The 20,098-nt window shown below is 42.0% G+C and overlaps 1 protein-coding gene across 1 annotated transcript in view; it reads right to left on the bottom strand.

The window, feature by feature from the left end:
- Nucleotides 1–12,629: 12,629 nt before the first annotated feature.
- Nucleotides 12,630–20,098, bottom strand: part of CNBD2 (cyclic nucleotide binding domain containing 2) — a 53,885-nt gene continuing 46,416 nt past the window's right edge. Inside the window, exons 11-12 of the mRNA XM_039227182.1 lie at nt 19,924–20,087; nt 12,630–12,973 (exon numbers count right to left, since the gene is read on the bottom strand). Of these exons, the coding sequence (XP_039083113.1) occupies nt 12,655–12,973; nt 19,924–20,087 (483 nt within the window). The 3' untranslated portion in view covers nt 12,630–12,654. The remainder of the gene's footprint in view (nt 12,974–19,923; nt 20,088–20,098) is intronic.

Here is a 20,098-nt window from a genome sequence, read left to right as displayed (position 1 = left end):
CCGTCTATCCCGGGGCCCTCCAGGCCCTCCGGCCTTGGGCCGGCGGGTGAACTGGGGGCCCTGGGGACAGGTCGCGGTGCTCTGACCTGCAGAGACCCAGAGCCCTCGCCGCGGTTGTCCACTGGCTGGGCCGAGACCTTGAAGCAGCCGCGAACTTCTCCCCACCCCCACCCTCTGCCTGGTGCCAATGGCGGCGGCCTCTTGGAGCCCAGAGCTCGCTGGCCGCCCAGTCTCCTGGCCCAGCTTTGCGGGGCCTATGCGAAGCACTTGTCCAGCCCGCGGGGACAAGGCGCCTTTGGACGTCGGGCGTGGCAGGGGAGAAGAATGGAGGCCACTCGGATGCCGCGCAGGAAGGCCGTTGAGGCCTTCGAGGGCCCGAGAAGGCGGGTGTCCATGGACGCGAGCTCGACCACCGTTGGGCCTCTGAGCCCACAGATGCGGGCCGTGGGATGACCGCTCCGTCCCAATTGGACGAAACCTCACCTCCGAACAACAGTGGACAGAGGCCCTAACGGGTCCGGAAGGTGAGCGAAGCCCCGGTCCACGACGGGTGAAACAGTTAACGGGCCCTAAGGCGGTTTGTCTTCGTTCTACCAAACGTTGACATTGGAAGATAGAAATGGGAGAATTACGCACCGCATTTGACCAATAGGAAGACCACCCTTTGGGAAGATTTACTGGCCGTTTATAGAAGGCCTGTGTATATAATATGAAAAAGCTGCTCTCAACTTACCCCCCAACCTTTCAAAAGAAAACTTTTGCTACGTCTGGGCTTTCTAGATGTGAAGAGGTTGCCGACATATGATAAAGTAGAGTTAGAAAAATCACACGTCTTGTAAATGCTTGTTTGTTTTTTTAAAAATCATAGAAAAGAAATACCTTTTGGAGATGACTTTTTTTGAAATGTAATTGTTAAACCACCTCTAGAAGCGACATCAGGAGCGACACACGTCCACGTTTGTTCAGTGGGTAAGAGGACAGGAAGAAGACCTTGAGGAAGAAAAGAAGGTTCTGTGCCAGACTGGTCATATTTAGAAGACATTTTCTTATTATAACCATTTTTGTGTGTGTGCATCTTATTCCTCAACTACTGTATATATAGTTGACAATGCTAAGTACTTTTTTGCGATCTCTAGTCTTTCTAGATGTTCTTAAGTGCCTGATATGTTAAAAATAGAGGTAGTAAAAAGACATTCTGTATATATCTTTTTGTTAAAGTTCATATGAAATACTGTTTAATTTTTGGGAATGGCCAAACCGCCTCTTTGAACAGTAGGCATTGTGTTTGTGCCCTGGTTCAGAGGAGGAGAGAGGGAGAAGGAAGTGCCAAGAGCTCTGCCATAGTGAGGCAAGATTCACCGTTGTCTTTATGTTCCTGCATTTTGTATTACTTAGTTGTGTATATAGTGTATATACTGGACAAATGAGTCCAAATTTTCAACATCTAGTCTTTCTAGATGTTAAAGAGGTTGCCAGTGTATGACAAAAATAGAGTTAGTAAACTAATATGTTTTGTATATTTTGTGTTAAATTCCTAGAAAGATTGTCTTCTGAAAATTTGAGCATTATAGCCCATTGGGTTGATGGAGAGAAGAGAAGGGCTGGTCTTAGGCTAGAATGTTCATATTTTGAAGACACTTTCTCATTACAGCTGTTACATGTATGCAGTTTATTCAAGACTGCTATGTATATAGTGGACAAATTAAGTCCTTATTTGAAACATCTAGTCCCGTCTAGATGTTTAGAAGTGCCCAATGTATGTTAAATGTAGAGGTAGTAAAATATCATTTTGTAAATCTCTTTTTGCTAAAATGCATAGGAAATAACTGTCTTGGGAATGGAATTGTTAAACCACTTCTGACCACTTTTCAGTGGTTGAGGAGGTGGAAGGGAAAGAATTGCAAAAGGTAATATGCCAGTGTGTTAATATTTGGACATTTTCAGACAAAACCATATTTTGTATATTACGTGTGTTTTGTTTTGCTGTGTATATAGTGCATATACTGGACAAATGAGTCCTAGTTTTGCAACATCTAGTCTCTAGATGTTAAAGAGGTTGCTAGTGTATGACAACATAGTAAAATACCACATTTTGTACACATGTTGAAATTCAAAGGAAAGCTTTTCTTCTGTAAATGACTTTTGGATATGAATTTGTTCAACCACCTCTAAGCATTACACATGCCTGTACTTGTCTACTGGATGAGTGGTGGAGAAAAGGAGGTGAGGAAGGGAATAGTTTAGGCCAGAATGGTCATATATAGAAGATACCTCAGATTATACCCATTGTTAGGTGTGTGCAATTTTATTTAACACTGCTTTGTACATAGTGAACAACTTAAGTTCTTCTATGAAATATCTAGTCTTTCCCTAGATATTTAGAAATGCTTGGTGTATTTAAAAGTAGAAGTAGATTAACACTTCTTGTAAATAGCTCTTAAAAACTGATGGAAAATACTGTTTTTGGAAATGGAATTGCTAACTCACCTCTCTGAACAGTATGCTTACTTGTTCATTGGTTTGAGGGAGGTGGGAGGGGAAAAAATTGCAAAAGATGTTTTGTTAGTGTGTGCTAGGAAATTTCAGTTTATCCATTGCCCTATATGTTATGTGCATTTAACTTGACTGTATATATTGTATATATACTGGACAAATGGGTCCCAATTTTATAATATCTAGTCTCTAGATATTAAAGAGGTTGCCAATGTATGACAAAAGTAGAGTTAGTAAACTATCACATTTTGTACACTTTGTGTTCAAATTCATTGAAAGGCTGTCTTCTGAAAAGAACTTTTAAGATGACATTGTAGTCACATCTGACAACGTGTGCCTATCTGTACCCAACCCTTGAGTTGGTGGTGGAGAGGAATTGTGAGAAATGGAGGGGCTAGACCAGAATTTTCCTGTTCAGAAGACACTTTCAGATATAACCCATTGTTACATGTGTGTAGTTTATTCAACACTACTGTGTATATAGTGGACAAACTTAAGTCCTTATTTGAAACATCTAGCCTTTCTAGATGTTTAGAAGTGCACAAAGTATGTTAAAAGTAGAGGTAGAAAAATAACATATTTTGTAGATATCCTTTTGTTAAAATTCATGTGAAATATTGTCTTTTTGAAAATGGAATGATCAGAATGATTAAATCACCTCTCAGAGCAGTACACATTATGCAGTAGTTGTGCTGGTTCAGGGAGGAAGAAGAAAGCGCAAAGGGCTTATACCAGTATGTTTATAATTAGGCAGGTTAACCATTGTCGCCTATGTCTGCATTCTGTTTTACTTAACTGTGTATATAGTGTATATAAAGGACAAATGAGTCCTAATTTACAACATCTAGTCTTCCTAGATGTTAAAGAGGTTGCCAGTGTATGACAAAAGTAGTTAGTATATAAATATATTGTATACACTTTGTGTTTAAATTCATAAGAAAGACTGTTCTGAAAACAACTAGAGGAAGTGAAATTGTTAAAATCTCCTCTGAGCATTACAGATGCTTATACTTCCCACTGGGTTGGTAGAGGTGAGAAGAGGAAGGGTTCTAGGCCAGAATGTTCCTTCAGTGCTACTACTTAAGTAGTGGGCAAATTTTAAATCCTTACCTGAAACATCTAGTCTTTTTGATGTTTGAAAGTGAACAACATGTTAGAAGTAGAAAATTAAAGTAACCGCCCTTTAAGTGTTCTGTTAGTTTATAGGAATGGTTGTATTTGGGGAATGGAAGTGTTAAACTTGATGTCTTGGAGAGTGTTCATTGAAGGCGGGGGGTGGGGGGGGGGTGAGAAGAGAAGGGTTCTGTGCCCAGGAGTCTTTAAGACAAATTCAGATTGTCTAGCCATTATTCTGTATGTGCATTTTAGTTAATATTGCTCTGTGTTAAAGGACAAAGCAAGTCCTAATGCCCAAAGTATATTAAAAATAGAAATAGTAAAATAATCCCTTTATAAATGCCCTTTTGTTAGTTTTTAGGAAAGACTGTTCTGGGAGTGTCTGTTAATCAGCCTCTTGGAGCTAGATGTAGTCCTGTACTTTGTAATTGAAATGGTGGAGGGAGCAGAGGAGGGGTGAAGGGAAGGGCTTTTTGCTAGTATCTCCACATCTAGAAGACAGTTTTAGGTTATAAACATAAGTCTGTGTGCATTTTTATAAAGTATCTGTGTGTGTTGTGGACAAGGTTCATTATTTTGTAACACTAAACTTTTTGGATGTCCTGAGATGACAATGTATGATACAATGTACAGCTACTAAAGTAACCAATTTATAAGTTTCTTTTTGTTATAATTGATAGGAAGGAAGCATCTTGGGCATGGAGGTGTTAAGCTGTCTCTGAGAAATGTATGTCAGGACTTACTCATTAGACTGGCAGCAGAGGGGCAGAAGGCAGTATAGTGGGAGGGATGTGTGTGGATGTGTTCATATCTACATTCTAATGATAATGTGTATGCATCTCTTTGGCTGTACTGTAGGGCTACATTAAGTGATTCAGCGGAAACATACCTCCTTGCTAATATTTGAATATAGACTAGAGAATGAATTCTTTTAGAAGCATTATACTTTGTGTACTCTGTTACTTTGTCTCATTTTTAATTAAACATTAAGGGAATGCAGTATTTTAATTGTAACTCTGCCAGTACCTTTATCTTGAGGCCTGCTGCCATTTTTGTCGCCAAGAAAGGCAGGATTACATTTTTTTCTTTCAGATGGTGTTGGTGTAGTGTATTCTTGGTTATCAAAATACTCATAGTTTTGGGACTTTGAAATGGTAAATATTCATGGTGTGTAAAAAAGCATGATACGTAACTGTACAATCTTAATTACATTAAAATGCTTAGTTGTGTAGGTACACACATGGGACCTAGAAGTCAAACTGTAAACTGCTTGTGATGATTGTGGATGACTTTGTTCTTTGCTTCTTGTGTTTCTCAGTTTCCCTTTATGCACATGTTAACTTTAAAAAAATAAAAATTTTTAAAACCTACATGGAGTCTCCATTGCTTTTAAAAGTCAGCACGCTCCCTGGAAGGTACAGTGCTTGCACCTTGCAGGCCTAGGCTCTGAGGTATCTGAAATTTCATGTCTTAAAACAACTTCCCCTGTCATTTAGACAGTAGCCCACCTTGGTGCCCTGCTGTTCTTCCAGATAACCTCACACTTTGGTGGTTCCAACTTTGCTCAAGTTATTTCTTCTGCCTATAGTGCCCTTTCCACATTTTTCACTTAGCAAAATCATTCTTCATTGCCTAACTCAGTTTTTTTTTTTTTTTTTTTAAAAACAACTATGCGATTATTTAGTGAGTGTGAGTTGGGGAGAGGGACAGAGAATCTTAAGTAGGCTTCATGCTCAGCTCAGAGCTCGATGCTGGGCTCTGTCCCACAATCCTGGGATCGTGACCTGTGCCAAAATCAAGAGTCAGCATCCAACTGACTGAGCCAACCAATTGAGTTGAGCCCTCCAACTCAAGTTTTAATTTATATGTACAGTCTTGGTACAAGGACCTAACACTCCAGAATTAAGGTGCCAGAACCAAATATCAGAAGTTAGGCCCTTTCCCTTGCAGTCCCTACTTGTGCTTCATATATGGAACCCACTTGTATCTTCACTGTTACTTGAAAGTCCACTGGATTGAGCTCACATAACGCCTGACACATGGTGGGGGCTTAGGAAGTGACTGCTGAATATAAAGGGGACAAAAGCTCAGCTCAGACTAGTATGGTGTCACTGCTAATAGGCACTGGTTGATTAGTCATGCCTCCTCAGCCCATAGTTGACCAAACTAGGTGGTGCTGGTTAGATGTAGCACCACCCACCCCCAAATCAGGCACAGAAAACATTCTCTAATGGAATGTTATTCAAAGGATCCTTACTCCCAACTTTGAAATGAGGCTCAAGAGACTGGCCTCCAAGTATGGGAAGGAGTGTTCTAGTGTTTCCTTGTTAGTAAAACCCAAGTGGGCTGGGAACCAGGAGGCAGGTGGAGGAGACCCTTCCCATTGCCTTCCCAACTCAGGATCAGGCCTGGACCCCATCTTCTGTTGAAGTCCCTGTGAGACAGCTGTTAGCTGACTGAGATGGGCTTCAGGAAGACACATGACCCAAATCCCTGGTCTGGAGTGGGAGACCCAGGTGCACTTGGACTACTCGTCCAAGTCTGCCAGCCCCAAGTCCACCAGAGCTAGAGCGAAAAGCTGAGGATCTCCTCTGCAATTTAATGTGGATTCACCCATAAAAGTTTCCAAAGAAGGAAGGCTAAAAAAAAGCGGAGAGACAAGGTTAGGTCTCAGGCAGTCCTGGGCCTCCAGGGTGAAGCTATCCCTCTGGACAGAAAAAGGAAAGGAAAGTGCAGAGGGGACAGGCCTCACTCACACCTCATAGCTAACAACATGTATTGCCAGGGAAGCAGCACTGGATAGGGAGTCAGAGGCCTCTGTTCTTTTCTAAGCTCTCTCACTGACTGGGGAACACTGGCCAGTTGATCCCATTTAGCCCTCAGTCTCCTCATCTGTAAATGAGGGGTTTGTTCTGGCTGGTTCATGAGGTACGCCTCTCCAGATCAGATACTGGGCCTTTCAAAACCATAGATTTAAGCAGTGCCAGAGTTGGGGCTATTCTCTACTAAATACCATTCTCTACTAAAAGGAACCAGGGTCCTTAGAGAAATAGCTAATTCCAGGATTACATTGAGGGAAATACAAGATTTTTGTGGCAAAAAATAAGTGCTCAGAGAATGATAAGAATGTGTCAAAAGGATTGTATCAAAATTTAGAATGATAGTAACAGGTTTTAACACACTGAATAATATAGGAAGCCATGAGTCCAATACTGATATAAATAAATGAATAAATAAATGAAAAGTATAAAAAGGAAGGGGATATTTACATAGTTCCATATCTCCTCACAAAATTCCTATCAAAAAAATATGACATAATCAACAGAGTGAAAAGGCAATCTGTGGAATGAAGAACATTGGCAAATCATGTCTGAAAAAGGGTTAACATCTAGAATATATCAGAAACTGTAACAACAACAACAACAACAAAAATCAACTGATTAAAAAATGGACAAAGGAGGAGGCACCTGGGTGGCTTAATGGCTGAGCGTCCAACTTCAGCTCAGATCATGAGCTCATGGTTCACGAGATCGAGCCCCACATGAGCTCACTGCTATCATTGCAGAGCCTACTTCAGATCCTCTGTTGCCCCCTCTCTCTGCCCCTCCTCAGCTCGTGCTCTCTCAAAAATAAATAATTTTTAAAAACATTTTAAAAAATGGACAAAGGACTTGAATAGATATTTTTCCAAAGATGATACACAAATGGCCAAAAACACATGAAAAATGCTCAACCTCATTAATCATTAGGGAAATGCAAATCAAAACCACAGTGAGATATCACCTCACACCCATTAGGATGGCTACTGACAAAAAAAAAAACAGAGTAACAAACATTGACGAGGACATGCAGAAATTGAAGCTCTTGTGCACTGTTGGTGTGACTGTGAAATGGTGCAGCTGCTATGAAAGACAGGATGACAGTGTCAAAAAATCAAAACTAGAACTACCATGTGAGTCCAGCAATCTCACTTCTGGGTATATATCCAAGAACATTGAGAGCAAGATCTCAAAGACCTATCTGCACACTCATATTCATAGCAGCATTATTCACAAAAGCCAAAAGGTAAAAACAACCCAAATTTCCATCAATAGATGAATGGATAAATAAAATGTGGAATATGCGTGCAATTAATATTTTCAGCCTTAAAGGAGAAGGAAATCTTATCATAAATTGGTGAGCCTTGAGGACATCGTGCTAAGTGAAATAAGGCCGTTGCCAAAAGACAAATACATTACGATTCCACTCAGAGTGGGTATATCTAAAGTAGTCAGATTCAGAGACAGAAAGAAAGTAGAAGGGTGGGAAGGGGCAAGGGGAATAGTTTCATGGGTATTCAGTTCAAATTTGCAAGATGAAATGATTCTGATGATCTGTTTCACAACAATGTAAATATACTTAATGCTACTGAACTACTCCACCTAAAAACAAGATGGTAAATTTTACTTTTTTTTTTTTTACCACAACATATATACATATACAGTATACATGATTTTCAAAATAAAAAGTGAGTAAGTATCAAGAGTGATTTTACAGTGGAGACACCATTTCAATCCAATATTCAAACTTATCACCAGTAATGGGACACATTGAAATCTCGCACCACCTGATAGCATCTGATGAGAAGAACACAGAGCCACTTCATGATTCCTGCCAAAGATGTATAACCTAAATCTAATCATGAGAGAACCATCAAACCAACCCAAATCAAAAGACATTCTATAAAGTAACTGGTCTACATAATCTTCAAAAGCGTCTCAATAATCCATTTTCTTCTTGATTCTGATTTTTTTCTCTTGGGGGTGTGTAGGCTTTAGAAGTTGAAGGATAGGTCGGGCAAGACAATAGTGTGTGAAGCACACACACCAGACCCCGCCAATTTTACAAATGATAGCAGTGAAGCTCCAGAAAGGGAAGGAGCCTGGCTGAAGGTCACACAGCACATGTCTGGATACACCACTTTTCCACAGCTATGTCCACAGAGCTAGAGCTCACAGCCTCCAGCAGCCATGAAAATCTCTTGTTCTAGCTTTGGAGCTGCTTCCCAGCCACCTAGAAACTGCTCATCCTCATTGTCAGCTCTGAACCAGTGGTTACAAATTCTGCAACTCAGCACCCCTGTGGTTAAGCCCCTTAAATCCCCAAATAGAAAGGCCTCGTGGCAAAACGGCCTCTGATGGTATCATGGGAATTGTCAAGTGACCATCTCACCCCTGAGACTTTCTGTAACTGGAAGGTACGATTTTTCCATGAGTTGTATAAAAGGAATGGAGGATTTAAAGAATGTTTTTGCTTCCAACCCCAAGATGTGATCTTAAACACTTCTTATAAAAACTCTGGCAATATCTCCCTGTGTTTGTTTTTCAAATGGTTTTTTTTTTTTTCCATTTTCCCCCAAACAGTGGAAGCTGTTAGTGCTAGGGCTATATTTTTGGCTCAAGTGGCCAGGGTGTGCCTCTCCAAGTATGACTATGCTTATTTACATATGGAAAATCATTCCGAAGGGCGATTATATTCTCTTAAACATAGTTCCAGGGTTGTGTGTACTGAATGGTGAAAACAGGTGGCTCATTTGGGATAGATGAGTAACGGCGGTGTGGCAACACACACACGGTGATTCCGACTGCCTGGAAGGGCACCGGGTGCAGAGAGACACATGCATTTCCTGGAACTACCACCTGGTAGCTGAGTGAGCTGTGACAAGGCTTTGGCCCCTCTAGGCCTCAGGCTCCTCATCTGTCAAATGAGGATAATGCCAGGAAACGCTTTCAGGACAAGTGAGAGCCTCTCTAGAGTGCCTCACACAGTTCCTGGCACACAGTGGGTGCTCCATACCTGAGCCCGGGCCTTTCTTCCTGGCGGCAGGTCACTGGGGATTTCCTGAACCTTGGATCTGGGCCCAGGTGGGCAGTAAGGAACCTTTGTGGCACTGAGAGCAGATTGTTGCTAACACTGTGTCAAGGAGTGTCATGTTTGCTCCTCTTGCACGAGCTTCTCTCCCAAATCATAATTTGTCCTCCCCTGCCTGATTCTGATCCCTGTTCCATGTTGCAGAGCATATATGAGGGAGCCTTGAGAACCACTGCTCATTCTGAAGCTCATGGCCTGGAAGCTGGGTGGCTCTCATACACTTAGAAGCAACCACAAGCCTCCCCATTGCACCCACACATTCTTCCAAACAGCACCCTCACCCGCAGGACATGTTAATGCTTTTGTGACCTGCTCTGCTCTCTCCCTCCAACCTGCCCCTGCATGTTGACATTAACCATTCCAGAAGAGTGTAGGGTTTGGGCAAGATGTCAACCAGGATTCCCCACCCCACCCCACCCCACATCACTCAGGATGGCCTTTTGCACTGATTATGAAGACTTAGACTTCCAAAGATTCGGTTTCCTATTTCACTTTAAGAGAAAGAGAGTCTCTGGATGGCTAAATTGATCTCAGTCAAAAAGGTCCTAATAACATCTAACATGTATTGAGCAGTTACTGTGTACCAAGGACTTTACAAGTGTAACCCAAATCGAACTGGGGGCCCAGTCTCTGCTTGGTTACTGAATTCAAAGAAACAGCAGTACTGCATAAAACCATAAGTAGGTGGTATGCAAATGTTTACTTGGTTTCTTCAAGAAAATACCAAAGGACAAACATATTCACAATGCACAGAAAAGCTCTTTGAAAACCTCTTTAGACATTTCTCATTCTCAGACTCTTCTGTCTGGTAAATGATGGCTTCCGAAAAAGCTCTACTTTTGCTCTGCTCCCCTCAAGACTACGTGAAGCCCAGCCCCCGTGGTCTCCCTCCAGCACCCTCACTCCAGGGCTCCCCTTCTAGTCCATTTTCTCACCCACCACTCCCCTGGAAAACACGTTCTACCTCCTATTCTGAAAGTTTTTCCTCTCAGTTCCCAGGAAGTGGGGCCCCGATCTGGGTAAACTAAATCCTACATCTTGCTATACATGCACCACCTCTTTTTTCTTTTTCTTTGTTTTCTTTTTTCTTTTCTTTTTTTTTTTAACCATTTTTCTAGTTCATGTACCACCTCTTTCAATCCTCAACAGTCATTAAGTGGCAGAGCTGGGATCCTAACCCAAGTTCATCAGACTCTAGTCAGATGCTTAGCCAGATGGCTGTCACAGAATAATAAGCTTCTCACTCCTTCTCTGGTCATGTCATGTCTGCTCAAAAACCTTCAAGGGCTCCCCAGTACCTAGAGTAGGGGTCAGAAAACTATGGCCCACAGGCCGTTTGTTTTTATAAATAAAGTTTTATTGGAACACTAAAGAAACTGTATGGCTTGAAAATCTAAAACAGTTATTATTTAGCCCTTTACAGAGCTTGCTGACTCTTGGACTAGAGAATAAGAGACAACAGAGAATGCCTTTTAACTCCTTTGGACCTGCTTCAAATAAATTTCAAATGAATGAATAAGATGTCCATACCATCATTTTGGAGCCATAGCCCTAAATGCAAAGAGACCCCTAAATATAGTCAGACACCCCAACTTACCTGGTCCCAGAACAGTGCCACCTCATCCTTGTAGGTCACAGACATCCTTTTCGGAACTGCTGCACACATCCCAGTCTCCTTTACCATCTGAAGCTATCAGGGAAGTCAGAGATGATGAGTCTACTGCTTCTCTACTCTTTTACATTCACACCTTCTTCCGATAGAAAAATTCCATATCCCTTCCTCTTTGCTGTGCAACATGAGAAGTTTTCTTTTAAATACAGCAAACAAAATTATAATGTTTATATAATGAGTATATACTATACTCACCTCTGTTGAAAATCACTGATCTTGTCTAACTTGCTCACTTTGCCACTAGGGAGACAGATGCAGGTAAAGGACTCAAGGTGCTCAAAGGGGTCCAGTGACATAGAAATAGAGTCAGGCTCTGTTCTCAGGTGTTCTTCCTAACCTGCTCCTTGCCAGGTGGGTAGTTGAGTGTGTGGGGTGGAGAGGAATGGGTGGAGGAGGGTTCCTATCTCTCCCAGTGGCCCCAGGCTAGGCTCATGTGCTGCTGTGGCCTCTACCAGGCCCCCAGTGCTCTCAAAGCTAAACTATGGAGCTTCCCAAGGGAGAGAGGTGATTTGGCCCATGGCTACCAACAAAGAGAGCTGGCCCAGGTCACTAACAGGCAGCTGCAGGTTTGGGACCCCCCAAAGGGGCCAAGGAGCCCTCTATAAGTCCAACCTATCACTTTCTTATCTCTGCCTCTTCTCTCTCAGGCTTCAGGCTCCCCTTCCTTGACACCCAGGATACCTGCTCTTGATACACTGCCCATCTGTCTCTCCTGCTCTTTATACCCCCCACCTCCACCCCATCCCCAGTCACACCTCCTCCAGTTTCTGGCAACGCCCTGTCAGAGGGGCTTGATGAGCACTGGCAAACCAGCAGCCTGTAGGCCCAACACAGCCCACATATGTGTTTTGTTTGCCTAACACAGTATTTCAAAAACAATTTGAATTAGTTGCTCACATTTAAAAACCAGTAGTAATCATCTAAAGTATTGGGTTTCTTGGGTTTTTCTCTTAAAAAATCTAAGGACTGGCAGTCCCAGGATGCATTGTTTCCTGACATGGCATGTCCCGGGCTTGCATTATTTCCTGGCATGGCATCAAATGAGGAGAGGGAGCAGCTGTTCCATCTGGATAGGGAATGTGCACACCAATCCCCACCATTGCCTGTTGCCTGCCCAGTCCTTCTGCTGCACTCCGTTAGGTGACCTGTGTGGCCTCTGGAAGGCATTTTAGCTTGCAGCCCTAGACGTGCTCACTTTGATCTGAGCCCCTCTGTGCCTCCTGTCCATCTCACCTAATAAGACCCTCCCACCCTGAGACCATCCTCATTGCTTACCCCAACCACACCCAGCCTCCTGACCATCCACTCAGCCCCAAAAATGTCAAGGGAGACAGTACCTGAGCTGCTGCCCCCACACATCTCTCTGGACCCATAGCCGCCAGGAACCCCCAACTCTAAACCCCACAAGTCCCATTGTGGCCATTCAGGAAACATGGTGGCTAACCCAACATCTTTTATTGGGTCTAGATAAGGACTCCTGCATTCTTATACTGAGGGAGGAGTTCTTGGACTTTGTACCGGGGGGCTGTGATGGCTTGGACAATCCTCAATGGGGGGAGGTATTTCTGGGGTGCCATAAAAATGGGATAACAAGGCTTAGTCTCCTTGTCAAGGCTACACAAATCCAGCATCAAACCCTTGGGGTTGTAGATCCTTTTCTTTTTGGGCCGGATTGGGATGAATGGTGGATGCTGGCGAGGCTTCACCAGTAGCCGCATGAGGTCTTTCCGAAAGATATTCCAGCTGTTCTCCTGGAGGAACTTCTGGCACAGATCTTCATCACTGAAGTTAAGACACAGATGCTGAAATTCCCACACCTGCTCCTCCTGACCCCCTGACCCTTCAGCCTTGCCTCCTGTCACTCTTCCAATTCCTAAATGCAGTGTGCTCCATCCCACCTATGTGCCTCTTCCAGACTCTTCTCTCTGCCTCCTCTACGTTTCCACACTTTCTTCCCCTAGACCTGCACTGTTCTGTGTGGTGGCCATAAGCCACATGTGGCTACTAAGTATGTGATATGTGGCCAATGTGAATGAAGGATATGCTGTGAGTATAAACTACACACCAGATTTCAAAGTCTTAGAACAAAAACAAATGTAGAGAATCTGACTAATAATGTCTATGTTGATTACATGTTGAAATGGTAATATTGAGATACACTGAATTCAATAAAATATATCTTAAAAGTTAATTACAACCCATTTCTTTTTACTTCCTATAATGTGGCTATTAAAAATTTAAATTATATAGGTAATCATTATCCATCAAAGAAATGTAAATCAAAGCCATAATGAGATACCACTTATGCCCACTAGGATGGCTATAATTAAAAATATATATACACATAGGGGTGCCTGGGTGGCTCAGTCAGTTAAGCATCTGACTCTAGATTTTGGCTCTGATCATGATCTCACAGTTCACGAGATGGAGCCCCACGTTGGTCTCTGCACTGACAGTGCAGAGCCTGCTTGGGATTCTCTCTCTCAGCCCCTCTCCTGCTCATACATTCATGTGTACACATGCACACTACTCTATTTCTCACAAAATAAATAAATGAAGTTAAAAATAGATTAAAATGTATAATAAGGTGGAGATATCAAAACAAGGTTCTGGTACATTGCTGATGGGAAAGTAAACTGATGTAGTCACTTTGGATAAGAGTATGGCAGTTCCTCAAAAGGTTAAACAGAGTTAACTTATCCAGAAATTTCACTCCTTGCATATTCCCAAGAAAAATGAAAATCTATGTCCATGCAAAACCTTGCAGAAGAATGTTCATAGCAGCATTGTTCATCATGGCCGAAAAGTAGAAACAACCCAAACATCCATCCCCTGAGGAGTGGCTAAAGTGTGATATGTACATGCTATGGACTATTATTTGACAATAAAAAGGAATGATAATAAACAATACAGGCTACAACATGAATGAAACCTGAGGACGTTGTGCTAAGAAGCTAGTAGCAAAAGGCCACACATTGAATGATCTCATTTACACGAAATGCCCTGAACAGGCAAACCTACAGAGACGGAAAGTAGGTTGGTAGCTGCCTTGGACTGGTCTTGGTACCTGGCTCTACTCCATCCCCTTCCCTCATAGCACAGAAGAGGAGGAGAGTGGGGAAGGGAGAGGGGGCTCAGCACTCGTTGGTTTATTTCCTTCTGAGACCACAGCAAGGCAAGGGCACATTCCATTTCCATTGACTTGGTTACACTCTCATCTAAGGAAGCAAGCCTAATAAGTCACTAACAAATTAGAACATTCTTCCAGCTACATTATATTGACCAGAAGAGAGTAAACTTTGATCCACAGACACCAACTTAATAAAAAACCCAGAGGTCAGAATGGGCTACTGGCTAGGTCTGTTTGTCTCAGTGGTGTGCCAAAGTCAGCCCCTCCCAGCTCAGAGAGCTGATTACATGCCTTTCTCCTCAAGCCCATGTTCAGTGACACAGGGCTGGGAGCCCGAAATTGGCCGTGGTGGGAGTATACACACCATAGAAATCTGTAAACACTTCAAATCAGGCTTACCTTCCACCCCCCTACCCCCCAGGGAGTCAGTTGTTAAACATTCACCAGCATACCACTGGATAGTCTCCACTTAAAAAGTTCCACTAACTCCCATTCATAGCAGCACTCTCAACAATAGCTAAAACATGTAAAGAGCCTAAGTGTCCATCAACGGACAAATGGATCAAGAAGATGTGGTTTATCTATACCATGGAATACTACACGGCAATGAGAAACAATGAAATCTGGCCATGTGTAGCAACATGGATGGACCTTGAGGGTGTTATGCTTAGTGAAATAAGTCAGGCAGAGAAGGACAAATATCATACGTTTGCACGTATAGGAGGATTAGGAGGAACTTAACTGAGGACCAAGGGGGAGAAGAAGGGGGGAAATGGTGGGGGAGAGGGAGAGAGGCAAACCATGAGAGACTCTTGAATACTGAGAAACAAACTGAGGACTGATGGATGTGGGGGGGAGGGGGGAGATGGGCATGGAGGAGGGCACTTCTGGGGATGAGCACTGGGTGTTATATGGAAACCAACTTGACAAACTATTTGTTTTTTTTGTTTTTTTTTTTTAATTTTTTTTAATGTTTTATTTATTTCTAGGAGAGAGAGAGAGACAGCGTGAGCAGGGGAGGGTCAGAGAGAGAAGGAGTCACAGACTGAAACAGGCTCCAGGCTCCGAGCTGGCAGTCAGCACAGGGCCCGACGCGGGGCTCGAACCCACGAACCGCGAGATCATGACCTAAGCGAAAGTCGGACGCTCAACCGACTAAGCCACCCAGGCGCCCCTTGACAAACTATTTGTAAAACAAAACGAAAATAAAAATAAAATTACAAGAAAAAAAAAGTTTCACTAACTCCCAATTTCTTCAATAATAAAAACAATATCCAACTCTGACTTAGCACCTACCACAGGCCAAGCACTTTATTTGTTAACTCATGTAATCCTCACAACCACCACATTTCACAAACACAGAAACTGGGGCTCAAAGATGCTATAGGACTCACCAAAACTTATGAAGGGCAAGTATGTGATTATAGATTCTTGAGGGGTCTCTTTTGGGGGAGTACTCAAAGTCCAAGTTAAGACAGACAAGATTCCTTGATGCTGATGGTCATGTTGATTTCCAGCTTATTTTTTCACAAAACAGGTTGGCTCTTCTAAAGGCCTCAGCTTTGTGGAGGGGATTTAGGTTCATATGTTCCTGCAGGTGTAAAATTCCAACCACTGATGCCCTTAACCCCCAGACCAGCCCACTCCCACTGGGCAATCCCACACTAGATCACACTTTGTGCTTTGGCTTTTTGGCTCTACTTCCTTTTGGCCCTTGGAGATTTCTCTTCTGTCTTGGGAGACTCAGCTATATATTTGTTACATTCTCCACAGCCCTCCCTGTGCCTTGTAGGGGGAGACACGTCAGGTTATCTAGCCTGTGGCATTCACAGGACAGGTGTCGTGCGGCCACTTCAGGATGTCGCGTTCCCTTCCTGGGGCTTCACAGTCCTCAATTACAACATGGAGGATTTGAGCTAGATAATGGATATGTTTTCTGCCTGCTTTAGCAGTCTAGAAACCAGGAATTCAGATAGTGAATGAATACATCAGAATTCCGTCTGTCAGCATTGCAGATCACTGCAGCGAAGTGCTGACTGGACAGCACAGATGCCGAGCGCTCAAACATCTGCCACCCTCAAGTCTATGGAAACCTTTTCTGAATTTCAATTCTACCGGCAATAACTGATACCCATCCTATGCCAGGTATCACTCGAGGATCTAATTCTCCTAAAATCCTTTTTTGAGTAGGTGGCTCTATTGGTTGTACACAGGAATTGGAGAATTGTGGCATCTTTGAACTGCAAGGAACGACCAGTGCTTCCCAATGTGTTTTTCCCACAAAACTGCCCCAATTTGGGCTATATCTACATATCACCTGTTCTTTAATTTACTAATAACTTTTCTTAAATTTCACCTGTTCTTTAATTTACTAATAACTTTTCTTAAATTTCCCAAGTTTCTTTTACTTAAATATTTACTTTGGCTTTATTCTCAGCAACAAGATCTGTCAAATCATGGGTTTAGTTAACTAGTCATGTTGTTTTTCTAATTCACACTAGAATAATACATAGCTGTGAAAGCTAAAAATGTCAACCTGTATACCACCTAAAATCATCTTGTAAATCTTCTGTGCATATGTTCCATGCTTGGGAAGAGACACAGGTCTGGTCTCATTTTCTTGTTTTGCAGAATGGAGTCTGAATCCAAGGAGAGGGGAAATGATTTATCCAAAGTTATACAAATCCCACATCGATTCTTCCACATACTTATTGGACATGGCTGTAGTAACTCTACAGATCTGCTTCCCTTCACACCTCCTTTTTCCTTACTACTAGAACCACCTGCTTCCACACCTGTCAGCAAAACCATGTCTGATCACAATATCACCGCAAGAAAAGAAAAAAGGGGGAGGATGAGAAATTGCATAATTGGTATGATCTCCATTTTGAAACTTTGTGCCCCTGAATAATAAATGCATATTTGGCACATATCCATTTGGCATATATCCATGTAGCAAAAAAAAAAAAAAATACATAGGGTAAAAGGAAATACACAAAATGCAAACTTAGGGTTGTTGGAGAAATGCAAATGGTTCTGGTTTTCACTTTTTAAAATGTTCAGCATTTTCCAGTTTTTTTGCAATGAGAATGCTTCATTCATTCATTCATTCATTCATTCATTTATTCAACATTTATTGTGTATCTACCGTGTGCTGGGTACTACACACATAGGTGTCAGACATCAAAGGCAGGGAAAGCCCAGTCCATGCCTTCATGAATCAATTAATCAAGTGATGGGGAAAGAACTGTGCAAACTACCCAGCACTAAACAGTTACAGTTCAATACAATGGTCAATGGCAGAGCTCTGGAGAGAGTGTCATGAAGGGATATTTATGCCAACCTGGGGTTAGTCAGGGAAGGCTTCCTGGAGGAGATGAATCTTAAAGAATCAGGAAAAAAAAAAAGAGAGAGGCAAGACTAGGGGATGGCATTTCAGGCAGAAGGAGCAGCACTGGCAAAGTCAAGTATATACAGGGTGTAGGAGACAATCTGCCTGAGCTGACAGAGCAGATTACAGGTGGCCAGAAGTGCTGCAGGGGAGGTGAGAGGTCATACCATGAAGGGTCACATACCTGGCACTGAGTCTGCATTTTATCCATAAGCAGTGAAGTGCCACTGAAAGGTTTTAAGGAGTTTAACATGGCCAGATTTGGGTTTTAGCAAGAGCACAGTATGCAGAAAAGATCTAGTGGGAAGGAGATGGAGGGAGGAGGCCCAGTGGTAAGACCAGGAGTCTAGGCTGAGGGCCCCAAAGCGGGGTTGCAGAGCATGTCACCCAAAGAGGTGAAAAAGATCCACTGGGGTGTGCGAAAAAAATAGTAGGACCTCATTCATATTTATCTTTATCTTATTCTTCTTAAATATCTATTTTGATATGTCAATAATGTATATATTAGTATAGCAATATACATATATAATAATAATAATAATAAATTATTAACATATGTTATTCACATTTACATATATATTCTAGGGGGTATATACTCAAACACTTTTTAGTAATAACAGTGTGAGATCAAAATAGCTTTGTAGCCACTGTCTCCGTTAATTTTTACATAGGAAATAAAGATCTTTTTCACAATATAGATATATTCACTCTGGAAAATTTGGAAAGTAAAAAAAAATTTTATCAAATCTTTCAAGATAGATATTAATTTTTTAATTATAAAAGTAATATATCATCATTACCAAACATTTGGAGAATAAAAAAAACTAATTTGGAATGCCACTATCCTGACAACAACTTTTAAAAAGTATTTCTTGGGTCACCTGGGTGGCTCAGTTGGTTAGGCGGCCAACTTCGGCTCAGGTCATGATCTCGCAGTCCATGGGTTCGAGCCCCGCGTTGGACTCTGTGCTGACAGCTCAGATCCTGGAGCCTGTTTCAGATTCTGTGTCTCCCTCTCTCTCTGACCCTCCCCTGCTCACGCTGTCTCCCTCTCAGAAATAAATAAAACATTAAAACAAAAAAATTTTTTAAGTATTTCTTTTCTTCCTTCATTATAAAAGCAATGCATATGCATTGCAAAAACAATTAAAGATTAGAAGAATATATAACGATAACTAGGAAGTACCTTTTAGTCTCACCTTCCAGACAGAATGACTCTTATAAATTTGGCAATATTACAGAGGTTACCATTTTTTCTGATTTCCTTCTAGATTTTTCTCTTCTGTTTTACAAAGACATAGCCATAGTATATATACAAGTTTGCACCCTGTCCTTTTCATGTATCATTATATCACCTATTTTACCTTCCTGCTGCAGAACCATTAAACTTACAATTAAAATAAATTTTTAATGTTTATTTTTGAGAGAACACAAGTAGGGAAGGGGCAGAGAGAGGGGGACAGAAGATCTAAAGAGGGCTCTGTGCTGACAACGGTGAGCCTGATGTAGGGCTCGGACCCACGAACCACATGATCATGACCTGAGCTGAAGTTAGATGCTCAACTGACTGAGCCACCTAGGCACCCTAAACTTACATTTTTTAAAAAAATTTTAAACATTTATTTATTTTTGAGAGACAGAGCATAAGCAGGAAAGGGGCAGAGAGAGGGAGACATAGAATCTGAAGCAAGCTCTAGGCTTCCAGCTGTCAGCACAGAGCCTGACACAAGGTCTAATCCACAAACCATGAGATCATGACCTGAGCCAAAGTCGGATGCTTAACCAATTGAGCCACCCAGGTGCCCCTAAACTTAACAGTTTTTTCAATAAAACGGTTATGCACTATCAAAGAAACGCACCACAATTTTCTATACTATCCCCATAGTATGACACATGTGGGTGGTAGTAGTGGTTTTTCTGTTATGAATATGGCTGCTATGAGCATCTTAGCACATGTAGCTTTTTGTATAATTTAATTATATAAAGATAAATTCACAAGTAACCTTTACTTCAAAGGGTATGGCCCTGGAAACATAATGTAAAATTATTATCAAAAGGATTGAGACAATTTAGGGGGTCCCAACAACTACCAGATTCATTCCCCCCTTTTCAGCACTAGGTACTAGCACTTTTTTCTTACTTTTACTAAAATAATAGGTGAAAACTTTTTTATTCGATCTGGTGGGATGTATGCACATTTCCAGCACTCACCTGGGGTACTTGATCTGGAAGCTGTACAACTTCTCTTTTACCTCGCTGTCAACCAGTTCCCAAAATTTTTCTTTCCTCATCCGTATTACCTCGGCTCCCAAGCTCACAAGGACCAGGGGCCGCATGTCACACTGGTTCTTCGGAAGGAGGATCTGGTGAAGGCCCTGGAGAACAG

This window comes from Hyaena hyaena, unplaced genomic scaffold (assembly GCF_003009895.1).
Source record: "Hyaena hyaena isolate Hyena2069 unplaced genomic scaffold, ASM300989v1 scaffold_25, whole genome shotgun sequence".
NCBI classification, from domain to species: Eukaryota; Metazoa; Chordata; class Mammalia; order Carnivora; family Hyaenidae; genus Hyaena; species Hyaena hyaena.
The sequence above is the reverse complement of the archived record's forward strand: the minus strand, read 5'-3'. Positions and strand labels throughout refer to the sequence as shown.